This window comes from Rhinolophus hipposideros, assembly GCF_964194185.1.
Source record: "Rhinolophus hipposideros genome assembly, chromosome: X".
In the NCBI taxonomy this organism is placed as follows: domain Eukaryota; kingdom Metazoa; phylum Chordata; class Mammalia; order Chiroptera; family Rhinolophidae; genus Rhinolophus; species Rhinolophus hipposideros.
In genome coordinates this window covers 72,895,459-72,915,044 of record NC_138046.1, presented here as the reverse complement: position 1 = coordinate 72,915,044, position 19,586 = coordinate 72,895,459, and the positions used below count along the sequence as shown (strand labels likewise).

General features: G+C 34.7%; 1 protein-coding gene across 1 annotated transcript in view; it reads right to left on the bottom strand.

The window, feature by feature from the left end:
- POF1B (POF1B actin binding protein) overlaps positions 1 to 19,586 on the bottom strand; it is a gene marked incomplete at both ends in the record, with an annotated part of 99,535 nt that overhangs the window by 42,124 nt on the left and 37,825 nt on the right. The window contains one exon of the mRNA XM_081042303.1: positions 856 to 986. Within this exon, the coding sequence (XP_080898429.1) occupies positions 856 to 986 (131 nt within the window). The remainder of the gene's footprint in view (positions 1 to 855; positions 987 to 19,586) is intronic.

Sequence of the window (19,586 nt, the reverse complement as noted above, 5' to 3'; positions counted from 1 at the left end):
AAGTCAGCTGATAAATAGAAGAAAAAGATGTAAGAAATGGAGAGAAAAGAGATGGACAACAGATTAAAGATCTCTAAGAAGTACAAGAATCTAGTTAGTGAGTCTGAACTAGAAAAATATTCTACAGACTTTCACCTGAGATTTTTTGAAGCTTTACTAGATTTTGTCTGATAGATATATATAATATGAATAAGTCGTAGAAGGCAACATTTGGGATGTGGCTTATGGAATTTATTTCATGACATAATATGCTGTCATTTACACATGAACAGTTGATAAATTGTTTATTTGTGTACACATATATAATTATATATTATTTATTATACATTATTGTATAACATACATATTTACATTACTTTTAGATATTTATAGAATCTGTTTTTAATATACGTAATGTAACAAAATAATATATAACTTTTACAATATTCAACACTTAATGTATATTGAACTCTGGCCTTCATACACTGAACACATATCACTGGAAGATAAACAGTAACGTGTTAGTAGTGGAATTCTATTTTAAATCATCAGGGTAATATCTGAAAACAAGTCATAGTATATCATGCATTTTTTTGAGCTTCTTGACCAAGAGGCTGCATTTGCCATTAAACTACATTATAAAAGAAAATATACAGAATTCTTTACTGATCTTTAAAGGGCTGGTGTCAGCTCTTTGTGGATTTTCATAAAGTACATTGACACTTAAAATGTAGTTGTGCTATTTCCCCATTAAAAGTACTCGAGTTTTGCTGTAAACTTAAAATTGCTCTAAAACTAAAGTCTATTTAAAAATACTACAGTATTGTAAAATGTTTGGTAGCTAAAACATCAAGGCAAATTATATGTTTATCGTACCTTCCTCCAATTCTCTGCAAATGATCTAATAAGCAGTGGTATAGATCGGTATTTTTACGGCTTAGATCCGCAAGTAACTCTCCAAAATACTTGGGGTCCAATTTTTCAGGGCCATCATCCTGAATTATCACCTGAGAAAAACATCAATCACAATTATAAACAACATTAAATGTTTCTAAATTCACAGTTTTGATATGAAATGAAAAAACGGAAATAGCTCATTAATACAAGTAACTCATTACAAAGTCACCACATGAATTAAGCAGCTAAATTTTCTTTGTATCTAGGGTTTACATTTTTCAATGTGGGAGAAATTTAAGAAAAAAGCAACATTGCAATAACATTTTCAATTTCATTTCACTCAAGTCTAAGTGACATAATGAATGCAAAACTTGAATAATTGATATAAAAATTCTTGAATATATATGCTTACATAAAATAAATAAATCAAAATCTCTGAATAACCCATTATGATCACTTGTCTTATTCATCTGCCCCCTGTTGGAAAAGAACATGTAAATTATTCGAATTATGCTGACTATAGAAGAATAATTTCATTTGGACTTGGAGCTTCTCAGTGAAAGTCAGCTTGATTTATTAGTATATCTTAAAGTTAGATTAAATAAACCTTCCCAATTCAATGTGCTTTTATGTATTTCTTATCAGATTCCCTCCACTTATTATTTGGATTAAATATCCAGTCAATCTGACATGGCAAAGTATAGCTCAGGGCCGAATGTAGAAAATTCTTATACCTCAGAGATATATGAAATCATCAACACAAATTACTATGAATGGTATCCTAAATAAGACCTGTTTTATAGGCTTCATATCCTTTGGTACCAATCTGTTCAATATTGTTGACCACCTTGCCTCCCATCCCAAAAACAACACTAGCTGGAGGTCAAAAACTTAGATTGCATTCCATACCCTCTTTGATATTGCATATGGGACCAAAGGTGCCCTATAAACACATTTATTCCTGAATATATATGAGATAAATGGACTTCAAATTTGACCACTAATACTTTGTTTTTAACCTATCTTCTGAAAGCAGACCCTAAAAAGTCATGCATGCTAAGGCAAATGGAAGGACTGCAACATAAGAAAAGATGAGCTTTCATAATCAGGTCTTTGTTATTATAATCCATTTATAAAATACAGAAAATGGAAAAAAACATTCAAAACACAATATAGTATCATCATGTTTTTATTAAGATACATATTCTTTCACATTTTAAAATGTCTGGATGAAAACACCACAATGCTATCTTGTCCATGTACCCTTTCAAGGTGCTTTCTTAGAGAAGTAATGATCGCTTCCTAAACAGGGTAAAGTCTTCTATATGAAGGCATAAGTAAATGGACAAACTGGTAGAGTTAATATTATCATATAATATGTTTAAATGCCATAGAATTAATAAGTTGTGTATATTCAACATAAAACATTTACATTCTTATATGAACATAGTAACACATTCTATTTCCCAACATGTTCTCTGTTCTAGCCATAGTAGATTTCACTTTCCTGGGCCACATCATGTTATTCCTACCTCTGGTCTTTATTCACATTTTTCACTGCTTCTAGTACACTCTGTCATTCCTGCTGTGTATCCAAATCTCACCTGTCCTTTGAAATCCATCTCAAGATCTACCACCACCATGAAAATTGAAACTACGCTAGCCAACAAGCTAATTTAATTTGGCTCTTTGTGCTCAATTGTCTTGAATTGTTTTCATATTATTTTACATATGTAAATCTTGTTCTCTCAGCACTCTCTCCCTACCTAAAAGAAATAAACAAACTCAAGAGTAAAGAATACAAATTGGTAGTTACAAAATAGTCATGGGGAAAGTAAAGCACCGGGATTATAATCAATAATATGGTAATAACTACGTATAGTGCCAGGTGGTATTAGTCAGGGGGATCACTTCTTAAATTATATAAATGTCTAACCACTGGGATGTACACTTGAAACTAATATAAAATAATATTGAATGTCAACTCTAATTGAAAATTTTAAAAAGGGAGGGAAGATCAATAATATTGTGATAGCGTGGTACAGTGTCAGAGGGTTGCTGGACTTATGGTGATCACTTCTTTAGCACAGGGGGTATAATCAATAATGTGTAAATAACTCTGTATAATGCTAGGTGGGTACTGTCAAATAACTATGATGTACACCTGAAACTAATATAATATTGTATGTTAGCTATATTTTAATAAAAATCTTTTTAAAAACTACAAAAAAAATACAGTAAAGAATGAATCGTGCTTTTTGGTATATCCGATAGTATCTAGCACAGTATTGATTGAATGCCTTATCATTGCTCAATAAGTACTTGTTGAATTGAAAGAAGTCATCTACCTGGTTAGAAGTGACCAAAAATGCTAGCTGATTCTGGAAATAGTTGTTTTGTGTTTTTGTTTGTTTGTTTGTTTTTTTAATGGTTTGTCTCTTAAAACAGCTAACCAAGAATGATTTAAAAAGCCAAATAGAGCATAGGCAGTACTTCCTCAAAAATATCATGGCGATCCCTTATTCTTACTTCCCTAAGTTACTTACTAAGTCTAACTTCCCTAAGTCTAATTACAGCAACTAAACTGAACTCCTTTAGAGTTGGAGACTAACATTTGAGCTCTACCTAGATGTCTAGATGTTGGCAGTCAGCTCCTCAGTGACAGACCCCTCTCAGGAAATGAGGGCAAAATTAGGCAAATCTTTATTGAGCTTAATCCTGAATACTTTTGATTTCATATTTCATTAATGCCTTTCTCCCTTCTGGGCCACCTATATATTCACCAAACTGGGAATGACCTAAAATCATGGTTTCAAATATTTTAAAAATCAAGATTAACTGGATAAGAGGGAAACCTAGCTGTCATGTCAATGTCATTCCATTGATTTTTAGGTTATTTCATTGCTGTAGCTAGCCAGGTAGATAACCCCTTCCTGCCTCCTCTCTCTCTCTCTCTCTCTCTCTCTCTCTCTCTCTCTCTCTCTCTCTCTCTCTCTTTCCATATATATCCCTTCTGAAATCATCACTTTCCCAAGTAGAAGAGGGCGTTTCTTTAGCCAAGGATACTCAAATACTGAGATCCCCTTAGAATCTCCAAACAACTAATTTGATATGATTAGTATTTTGTATGTTTTTCTCTTAACTGCTTATAATCCCCTCATAATACTATGAAAATCATGGTTTTTTTTCTCTCCAGTTTCATTCATTTGACAGAGTAATTTCAGTTTCAACTTGTCTTAAAATATTTCTTAAAGCTATTTTCCTGTCATTGCACCGCACGCTAGTAGATCTTTTAAGTACACAAGTCTTTACCCACATGCATCTTTAGTGCCATTACTAAAAGTTTTGCTCATATGATTTCTATGTGGTAGATTTAGGTACCCAAATAAAGAATCACACAGTTCAGGACAAGGAGTGATTTACATTAGCATTGTGTCTGTGTTCGTAGCTAGAAAGAGGTGTTAAAAGCTACCAATCATATTGAGTTGATAGGATTTATTTTGAGAAATTATAATAAGAACTAATATTTATTTATCCCTTACTATGTGCCTGGCGTTGTACTATGAACTTTACATAGAGATTAAACAAAGTAACTCTGTCTTGTAACCACTATACAATATTGCCTCCTGAGATGACCTCTTCTGTTTGTTTTCTCGGTTACTTTGGAATTACATTGTTCCTAACTGCATTATTTGGGAGGTTAGTCGGGCTATGACTTGAAACAGTAAAAAATTTGATTTTCTTAATGTGAAACTATGTAAAATATGCCTGAAGTTCAGGTAATAAATTTTAATCAGCTAGAGAAAATGTAAGAGCATTAGAAATGAAGAATGGATTCTTTTGGCAAAAGAGGTGGAAAAGCAGGAAGCAAAATTTTACGCCTTTGTGTATACATTGTTTCTCAGTTTTGCATAGTGTACAATTTATAATAACATTTAAGTAACACTCAGTAAAAACCTAAACCCAGTTGGGTTCAAAAGTTTGGAGGGGCGAGGACAGACAGAAGTCAGATTCTCATCTACTGTTAGGTCTTTGACAGGATTATATTTAATAATAAAATAAAATTTCCTAACCGTAAACTGATATGCCAGTTAGCAATATTTTCTATTTACTAAATCAGAGGTCCTTAGAGCTTCTTAGTTTTATTGTAACTGTTTGTAGGTGTGTTTGGACATCTTTCAGATTTGGCTCAAAGCCATGTTCTTGTTGCCTAAAAAAAGCCAAGATAGGGAACCTCCCAAGGAAACATGGGTTTTGGGTCCAAATAATGATAGAATACCAGTAGCTTTAATGGATGGAGATTTTCATCCTGTGAAATTATTGAGTTGATAGGATACTTGAGATATACCCGTACCCCATATCTTCTCTTTTTTGCTTGATGAATGAGAGCTATCTCGAATGTCAATCTTGGATAATAGCTTTAGCTTTTTATATACAAACAGTGCAGGAGTGGAGTACAAACTGTGCTGAGGAATAGTTCTTCCCAGATACACAAAATGTGATATTTCTCCAAAGAATTATTAAAGACTCTTTAGAATGCAAAGGTCAAGTTCCTTTAATCAGATCACTGTTTGACTATAATAATTTCCAAGCAGTCCAACTCCTTGTCTCTGACTACAGGTAAATAAATAAATAAATAAAAATCCTCTAATTAGACTGCTGCTGCAAACCCAAGGCAAGGCACCAATGCTTAGGTGTGAAACCAGAGGCAAATTAGTGATCATATTTTTTTCAGAAAATCTGTAGAAAGGAAGTACCGTGTTTCCCTGAAAATAAAACCTAGCCGGACAATCATCTCTAATGTGTCTTTTGGAGCCAAAATTAATATAAGACCTGGTCTTATTTTACTACAGTGTAAGACTGGGTCTTTAATATAATGTAATGTAATGTAATGAAACAATAATATAATATGATATAATATAATATAATATAATATAATATAATATAATATAATATAATATAATATAATAATATATAATAATATACAATAATATATAATATATAATATAATAATATATAATACAATATAATACTGGGTCTTATCTTAATTTTTCTCCAAAAGACGCAGTAGAGCTGATTGTCTGGCTAGGTCTTATTTTCAGGTTAACAGGGTACCTTGTAAATGGAAATCCTAGGCTTCAACTCACCACTGCCTTGGAAGTTCTTGTCCTAGTTCCAGTTTGGGGTTTTGTTTCTTATTTGTGGCCTACAAAATTCTAAAAGTAGAATTTATTCCCACTAGGTAACTGGCTTAAGTTTGTGTATTTTTCACCTATTTAGAAGAGTTGCTTAGCAGATTAAAAAGTGCTTTAAATGCCCTGTTATATAAAAGGGATCATACATAAATGCCTAGCCCTCTAAAAGGTCATGAACATGTTAACAAAGTCTGCTTTGCTTAGACCTCAGTGGGTAGTAACTTTGTGCTACATGGCAAGGAAAACATCACTATTAATAAAAGGTTACAAATATAGATTAGTATCCTGCAAAGTTTATAACGATGTAGTAACATTTGTAAATAAATAAGGCTACTGCTTCATTTGTTTTGATTTCAGACATTTAATACCTGTCAGACTGTTTGAAACCATAGTTAATCCAATAAACATTAATCCCTGTGAAATTAAATACAGTTTAGGTATGTCATTTGGCTAATAGGGTAAAAAGAAAAAAATGGTGTCTTCCTATTTTGAACCACATGAAAAAATCTGAGCAAGAGAAAAAGTGTCAGAATTTTAGGTTCTGAAAATCCTCACTAATATTTTAATCTCCATAGACATTTTCATGAAGAAATGCTACATTATACAGTACTTGGTACATGGAAGATTTTCTTTAATTTTTAGCATGTATTTTTGTTATTTTAATTAAATTTATTGAGGTAACAATGGTTAGTTACAAGTGTACAATCCTGTAATATATCGTCTATATATCATATTGTGTGTTCACCACACAGAGTCAGTTCTCTTTCCATCAACATATATTTGATTTTCAATAAATGCTGTCACTGAATTGAAATGTACTCTACAACAATCAAAATTCTAAAATGAAGACTTCACTCCTAACAACAGTTATGTACTTGAAATAAAGGCCTAATTTAGTTTTCCGTGTGAGTAAACATAGGCGCCAAAGTACTACAGTGAAGAAAGAATGGAAATTGGAGACAAAAGTGGAGCTCCCACTTTCTAGTTATAAGTTAAGTATATCTCTTAACCACTCTGAACCTCAGTTCCCTCAACTATAAAATGTAGGTAATTTAGTACCTACTTTATAAAGTTGCTGGAGGTATCACATTTTTTGGGTAAAATGTTAAACTGTACAAATAATATTTTCTTTGACTTAAGCACATGGTCAATTGGCTGTTGGAATAATGATAGGATATTTCAAAGATTGGTACCAAAGTCTATGAGGACTGAAGATGTAGTAGAAATGAAGAAATTAAGGGTGATGAAGGACCATGAGGACAGAGTTTGGGAAAGAACACGGATATGAGTGGTGAAATTCTCATAAATATTTTCAGGACAAGGGTCAATGGGAAATGGAGAGAAGATTGCAGTCCTGCCAATGGAATTGTGAAAGGATGGTGAGTGAGTAGAAGGTCAGTAGACAGTGATAACACAAGCCAACAGGGGCGTTGTATGTGGACTGCAGGGTTTTAAAGAGAGGAGATAATTGAGCAACAAAACCCAGATCACTTGAGTGCATAAAATTGTATTGAAAAAAAAATTAGCAGTGGACGTCATCAAAATGGTGGCGTGAGGTGAGCCTCTGTAAAGCTCCCCTGGAATTCACAACTAATCGAATAACAATAATTCCACAAAGGACTCCCTGCACAGCAGACAGTCAAGACGAAGAGGCCCACTACTAAATTCACGTAAAGGTGAGAGAATCCCGCGAGTGGGGAGGAGGGAAGGGAGAAGTGCTGAGATGGAGCCGCGTGGGCAGGACGCAGACCTAGTTCAGTGCTCCAAACTCGTTGCATCCTGGAATTACCACAGCTGCAGGAGAGGGAAGAAGTTGGACTACTAGGGCTCCGCTTATGGCCCACAGGGCTGAGGGGGCAGCATATAACACGGCTGAACCCAACGCTCACGGCAGACCTCGGAGAAAAGACTGAGGGAAGAAGGCTGAAAACGGTGGTTTAAGCCCTCACTGCCGAGCAGAGAATGGAAGCCTTAGGCACTGAGACAAGCCCCCACTCCCTACCCTCCCAGACCTCGCCCTAGCCTCACCTGCCCGGTGTTAGAAGCAGAACAGTAGCAGTGTCAGATCAAAACAACAGAATATTTGCTGTTCTGAGAACTGTGGAACTCAGACACAGATTCACAGCCCAACTAGTTCCGGCAAAGTGAGGGAGCAGTGGAAGCAGGATGGCTGTGGTGGTGGTTGCAGGCATTGCTCTGGGCCACCTCTCACAACTCACACTGCCCCTGGCCCAATCTATATGGCCAGATCCCTGCAGGAGTAAACAGAACTGCTGAAACATATGGGCTCTGAATCTGGTGCAGAAAGAGATTTGGAACTTCAAAAGCTCTTCGCATCCCCACAGGGATGTGGCGCCCTATGACCAAGGTGAACTGTTAACAGAGGAGAAGCTCGTTTCCCAGGGAATCCCTCCATTGTGTGAGAGGATGGAATAGTGGAGAGAAAACATAGCACTACTGTGTGAGAGAGGAAAGAAAAGGCTGCAGTCATAGAGAAAATAAAACATTCTACCAACAAGTACTGGAAAACAATATGGAAACAACCAAAATGCCCATCGGTAGATGACTGGATTAAGAAGCTGTGGTACATTTATACAATGGAGTATTACGCAGCCATAAAGAAGAAAGAAATCTTATCATTTGCAGCAACATGGATGGATCTAGAGAACATTATGTTAAGTGAAATAAGTCAGAAAGAGAAAGACAAGTACCATATGATCTCACTTATATATGGAATCTAAAGAAAAGACTATGTGAATGAACTAATCAGAGTCAGTTTTGGGGACGCAGAGAAAAAACCGAGAGTGGTTAGATGGGTGTGTGGGAGGGGGTTGGGGATAAGGGGAAAGGTGAAGGGATTTGGAAGCAGCTGGTAACCACAAGATGGCCTCAGGGTTTTTCTTTTGAAAATTAATTTGGGGAAGGTATTCTATAATGTTGTAAAGATTTTGTTGGGTATCCGATGGACATGCGTCCTATTTGGGAGACCACCTCAGGGATACTGTGGATACCTGATCATGGCATTGTACATCAGAAGCTAAACATTAATGAATGCCAACTATAATTTTATATATATAATGTGATGGTTCAGTGTGAGGTCGGAGGGATAGTGGATGGGGGGAGGGGGGTTCACAGTATGAGGGATATAAATGATGAACGTCTAAGTATTACCTTGTTTTGTACACCTGAAACTAATAAATAAATTAATTAATAAAAAAAAAAAGACATCACTTGCTAAACTGAAAAAAAAACAAAAAAAAAAACAAGTACTGGAAAACAAAAGAAAGACATCTTCCTATCAACCTGTGGCAGAAGCCACTCCTGTAGATGTCCAGACACAGAAATAATAAATCAGTAATTGCCATGAATAACCAAGGCAACAAGACAGCTCAGAAAGAAAGTGAAAAGTCTCCAGAAAAGGAACTTAAAGATATGGAAATATGTGACTTAAATGACCGAGAATTCAAGCCTGCAGTTCTGAAAAAACTCAACAAGATGCAAGAAAACACAGAAAAGCAATTTAATGAACTCAGAAAGGCAATCAAAGAACAACATGAGCATTTTACGAAAGAGATTAAAATTTTAAAACAGAACCAAATGTAATTTATGGAGATTAAGAAATCAACAGAAGAATTTAAAAATGAAATAACCAGCATAGGTAGTACAGTTGACCAGATGGAGGAAACAATCAATGACATCGAAGATAGAAACCTGGAAATTACACAGATGGAAGAAGAACGAGACTTGAGACTTAAAAGAAATGAAAGAACTCTACAAGAACTTTCTGACTCTATCAGAAAGAGCAATGTAAGAATAATGGGCATACCAAAAGGAGAAGAAAGAGAGAAGGGAACAGAGAATATATTCAAACAAATTGTTGATGAGAACTTCCCAAACTTGTGGACAGAACTGGATCCTTGAATCCAAGAAGCAAATAGAACACCTAATTACCTCAATCCCAAAGGCCTTCTCCAAGGCACATTGTATTGAAGCTGTCTAAAATCAATGACAAAGACAGAATCCTCAAGGCAGCCAGGGAAAAGAAGACAGTAACCTATAAAGAAAACCAATTAGATTATCTTCAGCTTTTTCAACAGAATCTCTACAAACCAGGAAGGAGTGGAACCAAATGTTCAAACTATTGAAAGTGAGAAATTATGAGCCAAGAATAATATATCCAGCAAAGATTTCCTTTAGATATGAAGGAGGAATAAAGACCTTTCCAGACATACAAAAGCTGAGGAAATATTCTAATACATAACTTGCACTACAAGAAATACTAAAGGAGGCTATTCGATTACCATCAACAGGGACAATTTGTGGCAACATAAAAAGGGGGAGAGTAAAGGCCTGAAGTAAAATATGGGAATGGAGAAAGTAAGCGTGCTGAAGAAAATGGAATACTCCACATATCAAACTTTCTTTTACATAAACTTAATGATAACCACTCAAAAAACAAAAATCCAGAACTGAAATATATTCTGTAATAAAAGAAGAAACAGAGCGAAACTTCATAGAATACTACCACACAGAAACAACAGGCAAAAACAAAAAGGCAAAGAAAATATGGAGACACAGCCTTACCAGAAAACTAAGGACAGAAAGAGAGGAAATCCTCACATTTCAACAATCTGCCTAAATGTAAATGGACTGAACTCACCAATAAAAAGGCACAGAGTAGCAGATTGGATCAAAAAAACTAAACCCAACTATATGCTGTTTCCAACAGACACATCTCAGCTACAAGGACAACCATAGACTCAAAGTGAAAGGGTGGAAATTGACACTCCCAGCAAATGGTATCAGAGAAAATCAGGTGTATCCATAATGATATCAGATAAAACAGTCTTCAGGGTGAAAAAGATAACAAGAGGCAAAGATGGACATTTCATAATGGTAAAGGCAACTATACAACAAGGAGACCGAACAGTGATCAATATTTATGCCCCCAATCAGGGAGCACCGAAATATACCAAGCAACTACTAACAGAACGAAAGGGAGAAATTGACCAAAACACAATTACACTAGGGGACTTAAATACATCATTGACAGCTATGGATAGATCATCCAAACAGAAAATAAATAATGAAATAGCAGCCTTAAATGACACATTAGATGAAATGGACATAATTGACATATATAGAGCACTTCAACCTAAATCATCAGACTATACATTCTTTTCGAGTGTACATGGAACATTCTCAAGGATAGACCATATATTGGGACATAAAATCAGCCTCAGCAAATTTAAGAAGATTGAAATCATGCCAAGCATATTCTCTGATCACAAGGCTTTGACACTGGATATGAACTGCGAAAAGAGAGCAGGAAAAAAACAGAAAAACATATAGATTAAACAACATACTTTGAAAGAACGACTGGGTCAAAGAAGAAATTAGAGGAGAGCTCAAAAGATACATAGAAACAAATGACAATGAAAATACATCCTATCAAAGTTTTTGGGATGCAGCGAAAGCATTTTTAAGAGGGAGATTTATATCACTACAGGCCTATCTCAAGAAACAAGAAAATTCCCGAATTAATAACCTCATGTTACACCTTAAAGAACTAGAAAGAGAAGAAAAAGTGAAACCCAAGGTCAGCAGAAGTAAGGAAATAACAAAAATCAGAGCAGAACTAAATGAAATAGAGAACAAAAGACAATAGAAAAAGTTACCGTGACAAAGAGCTGGTTCTTTGAAAAGATTAACAAAATCGACAAACCCTTGGTTAGACTCACTAAGATAAAAAGTGAGAAGACACTAATTAACAAAATCAGAAATGAAATAGGGGAAGTTATCACAGACACCACAGAAATACAAAGGATCATGCAAGAATACTATGAAGGACTATATGCCACCAAATTCAATAACCTAGAAGAAATGGACAAGTACTTAGAAACATACAGCCTTCCAAGGCTGAACCATGAAGAACTGGAAAATCTAAACAGACCAACCACCAGTAAAGAAATTGAATCAGTCATCAAAAACCTTCCCAAAAGCAAAAGTCCTGGACCAGATGGCGTCACTAGTGAATTCTACGATACTTTCAAAGAGGATCTAATACCAATCCTGCTCAAACTCTTCCAGAAACCTGAAGAAGAGACAGTACTCCCTAACTCATTTTATGAGGCCAACATTACCCTGATACCAAAACCTGGTAAGGACAACACAAAAAAAGAAAACTACAGAACAATATCTCTGATGAATATAGATGCAAAAATCCTAAACAAAATTCTGGCAAATCGAAGGCAGCAATACATTAAAAAGATTATTCATCACGATCAAGTTGGGTTCATCCCCAGGGCACAAGGATAGTTCAACATAAAGAAATCCATCAGTGTGATACATCACACAAACAAAATAAAGTACCAAAATCATTTGATTATATCAATTGATGCAGAAAAAGCATTTGACAAGATACAACATCCATTTATGATTAAAACACTTAATAAAATAGTTATAGAAGGAAAATACCTTAACATAATAAAGGCCATATATGAAAAACCTCAGCTAATCTCATAATTAATGGTGAAAAACTGAAACCCTTTGCTCTACACTCAGGAACACAACAGGGCTGTCCCCTATAACCTCTGCTTTTAAACATAGTGTTAGAAGTCCTTGCCAGAGCAATCAGGCAATAGAAAGAAATAAAAGGCATCCAAATTGGAAATGAAGAAGTTAAATTATCACTCTTTGCAGATGACATGATACTATATATAGAAAACCCTAAAGACTTCACCCAAATGCTATTAGAAACAGTCAACGAATACAGTAAAGTTGCTGGCTACAAAATCAACGTACAAAAGTCCATTGCATTCTATATACTAACAATGAAATATCAGAAAAAGAAATACAAAAAACAATTCCTTTTGCAATTGCAGCAAAAAGAATAAAATACCTAGGAATAAACCTAACCAAAGATGTGAAGGATTTATATACTAAAAACTGTAAGACATTTTTGAAAGAAATTGAAGAAGACACAAAGAAATGGAAAGACATTTGGTGCTCATGGATTGGAAGAATCAATATAGTTAAAATGGCCATATTACCCAAAGCAATATACAGATTTAACGCAATTCCCATAAAAATCCCAATGACATTTTTTGAAGAAATAGAACAAAAAATCATCAGATTTGTTTGGAACCACAAAAGACCCTGAGTAGCCAAAGCAATCCTAAGAAAAAAGAATAATGCTGGAGATATCACACTCCCTGATTTTTGCTTGTACTACAGGGCTACAATAATAAAAACAGCATGGGATTGGCAGAAAAACAGACACATAGACCAATGGAATAGAATTGAGAACCCAGAAATAAAACCACATAAATATGGACAGATGATTTTTGACAAAGTATCTAAAAACATACAATGGAGGAAAGACAGCCTCTTCAATAAATGGTGCTGGGAGAATTGGATAGCCACGTGCAAAAGAATGAAACTGGACTGTTCTGTCACCATGTAGCAAAATTAATTCAAAATGGATCAAAGACTTAAGCATAAGACCTGACACAATAAAGTGTATAGAAGAAAACATAGGTACTAAACTTATGGACCTTGGGTTCAAAGAGCATTTTATGAATTTGACTCCAAAGGCAATGGAAGTAAAAGCTAAAATAAACAAATGGGACTATATGAAACTTAAAAGTTTCTGCACAGCAAAAGAAACCATCGATAAAATAAAGAGCATCCAACTGAATGGGAGAAGATTTTTGCAAACAGTGCCTCTGATAAGGGGCTAATATCCACAATATACAAGGAACTCATGAAACTCAACAACAAACAAACAAACAACCCAATTGAAAAATGGGCAGAGGACCTGAAGAGACATTTCTCTAAAGAGGACATAGAAATGGTAAATAGACATATGAAAAAATGCTCAACATCACTAATCATCAGAGAAATGCAAATAAAAACCACAATGAGATATCACCTCACCCTAGTCAGAATGGCTATCCAGTCAAATAGTAACAGGTGTTGGAGAGGCTGTGGAGAAAAGGAACCCTCATACACGGTTGGTGGGAATGCAGACTGGTGCAGCTGCTATGGAAGGCAGTGTGGCTGTTGCTCAAAAAATTACGAATAGAATTATCATATGACCCAGCCATCTCTCTCTTGGTTATATCTACCCAAAATATCTGAAAACATTTATCCATAAAGACACGTGTCCTCCAATGTTCATTGCATCTTTGTTTACGGTGGCCGAGACATGGAAACAACCAAAATGTCCTTCGATAGATGAATGGATAAAGAAGATGTGGTATATGTACACAATGGAATACTATTTGGCGGTAAGAAAAGATGATATAAGAACATTTGTGACAACATGGATGGATCTTGAGAGTGTGATGCTAAGTGAAATAAGTCAGACAGAAAAAGCAGAGAACTATGTGATTTCACTGATATGTGGTATGTAAACCAAAAACAACAAAAGAAGAAGACAAACAAATGAGAAACAAAAACTCATAGACAGAGACCATAGTTTAGTGGTTACTAGAGAGTAAGGGGCCTGGAGGGTGAAGATGAGGGTAAGGGGGTTCAAATATATGGTGATAGAAGGAGAACTGACTCTGGGTGGTGAACACACAATGTGATTTATAGATGATGTAATACAGAATTGTACACCTGAAATCTATGTAATTTTACTAACAGATGTCACCCCAATAAATTAAAAAATAAAATAAAAATAAATTAAAAAAATAAGAGAAAAGAATCAGCAATAGATACATAGAAAACAAAACAAATGAAAAAATTAGGGAAATATTAACACTAGCAAAAATAGTTGTGCCAATAATAAAAAGCAAAACAGTATACAAATTGATCCAGCAGTAAATAATATTTTCATAGCAATAATAATATAAATACTGAATACTGATTTAGCCAAAAATGGGGTTTTATAAAACTAAATCCTGTGTACCAGAATTATCAAGAGATAATATATAACATCAATAAATCAAGAAACAGCAGCATAAGTATATGCTATGCTTACTATTTAACTACATGGAGGTAAACACCTGAAGAACAAGCTAGGAGTTGAAAATGATTGACTCTGGAGATCAGTTGTGAGTGAAGATGGTTGGAAATTACTGTTTGTTATATACCTTTTAGTACTATTTGACCTTTTAAGTTATATATATATGCATTGCTTTAATTAAAAAAATAAAAACTTTTTTTAAAGAGCAAATACAAATTCCTGTTTTCCACAAAACAAGAGTTTAAAGGGGCACAAGAGCAAGAGATAGGAAAAGATGTGCCCCAAACAGATACGGATCAAATTTTTGAAAGGAATAGCAGGGGATAGAGATTTGCACAAAGGACAATCATTTTCAATAATGGGGCTGACAAAGGCAATAAATATGGAGAGGGACTTGAGCTACATGTTAATAAGTAAGAGAATATAGGCAAAATTGCTGAGTTTATTGAGCTAACCAGCCTAGAGATTCTATCATTAGTGAAGGGCTTACGTTAAATAAACACTATAGCAAGCTTCCTGGATACCTGCCAATGAAAACACCTGACCCTAAGATCCATGCTGTCTTGATGTTGACAACAATTGAATTTTCAAATGACAGAAAAAAGATATCGCAATTTGGAATATTTTCCTTTGGCAATAGCACTATCCAAGTGAGCAGGACTGTTCTTTTTCTGTCTTCCCATGACTCCAAAAGATTTCTTGGAAGCCTCACACCAAGTGGAAAAGAGTTGCACATACACTGTACATAATTATTTGAGTCTTTCTTATAAACACCACCTGTATGACAACTTGCAAATTAAGTTCAGCTGAGCTTTTCCCTGTCACAAACATATGTGAATTTATCTGTTCCTTGCTAATGGCAGGGAAATGATCACAGCGCTTTATTCTTAATGTCTCCAGGAAGGAAATGTGTTTGGTGATGTTTTGATTTTGAAATCAAAATGATGTTGTTTCTAGAGAGGACCACGGTATACATACACAAATTAGTTTTATAAAAAATATTCTGAAACCAGGTTTTTGGATACCTGATTTTCAAAAATATTTGAATAATTTTTGCTTTGTGGAAAGCACTTTAGTTTCATTTAAAAATGTCATTACAATAGGAACCAATTTATTATATCGATGCTTTGAAAGATTTGGGGCTTGGAGTTGGGGGAGGATTTAGGTAGAGAACTGAACATTCATTTGAGCATCTACCATGTGCTTTGGACTAAGCTAGGTACTTTACATATTTTGTCTCATTTAATCCTATTGTAGATTCGCTGCACATTAAGTATGATTCTCCCTTTATAGATGGGAAAACTGAAGTTCAGTCCAGTTAACTCAATCACCTAAAATCATGCAGCTCAGCAGAATCAGGTTTTATGAACCCAGATAATTGAACTGAAAGTCTATGTTCTTTCCACCTTATTATGCTACCTCCAATTACAATTTAACTCTAAACACAAACTAAAAATGGACCAATCTTTATTAAAAGAACCTAACTTTTGTTGTTTTTGGTTTATATACCATACCACATATCAGTGAAATCATAGGGTTCTCTGCTTTTTCTGTCTGACTTTTTTCGCTTAGCATTATACTATCAAGATCCATCCATGTTGTCACAAAAGAACAAGACAAACAAATGAGAAACAAAAACTCATAGACACAGAAAATAGTTTAGTGGTTACCAGAGGGTAACGGGGGCCGGGGGTGGGAGATGAGGGTAAGGGGGATCAAATATATGGTGATGGAAGGAGAACTGGCTCTGGGTGGTGAACACACAATGGGATTTATAGATGATGTAATACAGAATTGCACACCTGAAATCCATGTAATTTCACTAACAATTGTCACCCCAATAAATTTTTAAAAAAAGGAGCCTAACTTAAGTCCACTCTATTACTCTTTAAAAAGACTCTTCCATCACGTAGAAGGGACATATAAACACCAAAGGGGCTAGGTGAGAGAATTCATTCTCTGCCCTCCTTGGTCCATGAGATCTACATAACCAAGTTACCCCATCTTCACTCTGACCAGGAATGGATCCAATCCCATGTAATCCATGTAAGTAGAATTACTAGCTCTAAGCTTCCCAGAGGAGTATTCTATTTTCAGCAGCACCTCAACTTTATTTTCACAAAATATTGAACAACCAGAAAAAAATTACCCATACAAAAAGCCTCCAGCCTTTAAGAAAGCTAAATCAGAATCTCAAACTGAAGTATGAATAATAAAATAAAAAGTACTATATCAGTTACCTAACTCTGGTCATTTTCTAAACAAACATCAAATATATTATTATATTATTATTTATATTATATTATTATATTATATTATATTATTCTATGATTAGTTGTACTGAGCTAGTGAAAGGATATCATAGCATTACAATTGCCAGTGCACAAGATTCTTAATCCTGTGATATTATTCCTTTCTCTGATAATTGTTCCTCGCTCCCTTCGTACTGTCATTATTTTAGTTTAAGTTTTACACTTAGACTACTGAAAAAGCTTCTAATAATCTTCTCTGTGCAAATCCTCCATTGCATTTTTTCATGTTGTAAACTTTATAACATGAAGCACTTTTTTAAAAAATTAAAGTTTATTGGGGTGACAATGGTTAGTAAATTACATAGGCTTCAAGTGTACGTTTATATAATACATCATCTATATTTATCACATTGTGTGTTCACCACCGATAGTCAGTTCTTCCATCACCACATATTTGATGCCGTTTACCCTCATCTACCACCCCCCTCTCCCCTTACCCTCTGGTAACTACGAAACTATTGTCTACTCATATGCGTATGAGTTTTTGTTTCTTTGTTTGTCTTGTTCCTTTGTTGCTTTCAGTTTTATATCCCACATATCAGTGAAATCATATGGTTCTCAACTTTTTTCTGCCTGAAGCACTTTCAACATATATTTTCATTTAGTCTTCACATCAACCCTCTGAGATAGACATTACTACCTAAATTTCAAGGATGAGCATGTTTCTGAGAAATTTAGTACTTATTAAGAACACACAGCTTGAAAGGGACAGAGCTGGATCTTGGACCCAGGTCTTCCAACCTTGAAGCTAGCCCACTTTCTGTTATATCACCAATACTTGCCCCACTGGCAGACTCTTAATCCAGTGATCTATTTGTGTTAACATTATTGATCAAGGACTCTGCACATTATTGACTCAACATCAAGAGGGAGCTTGAAATCCCTCCGAAAGCTCTGGAGTCAGGCTACATATATATGAATCCTGGCTCCATCACATGCTAGCTGTGCTAGCTTTTGCAAGTAACTTAACCTCTCTAAACTTCAGTTTCTTTATCTGAACAATACGGTCAACAATAACACCTTCTTCATCTGATCATTGTGAGAAGAAAATTCATCAATATGATTATCTTGTACAAAGCTGCTAGGATTAACCTCTCTTAAAGTACACCTGTCAGTATTTTCCTACTCAAGAACGTTCACTTACTCTCCATTGCCTATTAAATAAAGTTCAAAATTTTAAACTTAATATTCAGACTTCATGATCTGGCCTTAAAATATCATTTTAACCCCACAATCCATTACTCCTCATCTTATGTCTTCCTTTCCATATAAACCAAACCACTAACTGAAAACCTATTCCTGAAACCCAAAATGTACTTTTTTCCAAATCTATGACTTTTTTATGTGATTCCCTCTTCTTAGGATGACATATCCATGCCACATCACAATACCACATATGGAAATTCTGCTTATAGTTTAAAGCCCAGTTCAGTCCCTGCCTCTTCAACAAAGCTTTCCTTGATCTCCCAGCTGAAATTAATTTCTTCTCTACTGCTCCCACAGTACATTGTTTGTTCCTTTTTTATGACAGACAACACTTTGCTTTGTATTATGCTTTATGTGTTTGCTACTTTCTCCTATTAGATAGCAAGTACCTATAAGAAATATGACAATGTTTTACCTACTTTTGTATTTTTCATAGTACCTGGCATGAAGATTTATTGTTTATAAATAATATTTACTACTAAAAACTAATAATTACCATTTGTTAAGTACTTACCATTGACACTCAATTATGGTAAGTGCTTAACATAAAGATATAATTTTTCTTAGACTAACCTGTAAGACATGGATGATAAATCTCTATTTTACGATGAGGAAACTGAAGCAAAGCAAAGTATCAGATTGAACCATATGAAATTGTTGCTCTTTGACCAACTTTGACCCATAAAAAGGACAATTTCAAGTGATTTACCCTAATAAAATGGCTTTTTAATGATTATTATTAATCCATTTAATGTAAGAAATTCAATATTATCTGGACCATGTCTTAGAGTAATTCTAAAGGCCAACATTTCCATACATGATATTCAGAGAAAATATAATTTTAGGCCTTTTAGATTGGAAAAATGTGGATTTTTAAATCATTTACAGTTCTTTTTGACTAATATGGCCAAAGTGCATATTTCAAATTGTCAGCCTTAGAAGTATCATCTCATGTATACTTAACATAAAACAATCAAATCTTATATGGACAGGTTCCTTTGTTTTTTCTTATTCTTTTCCTTT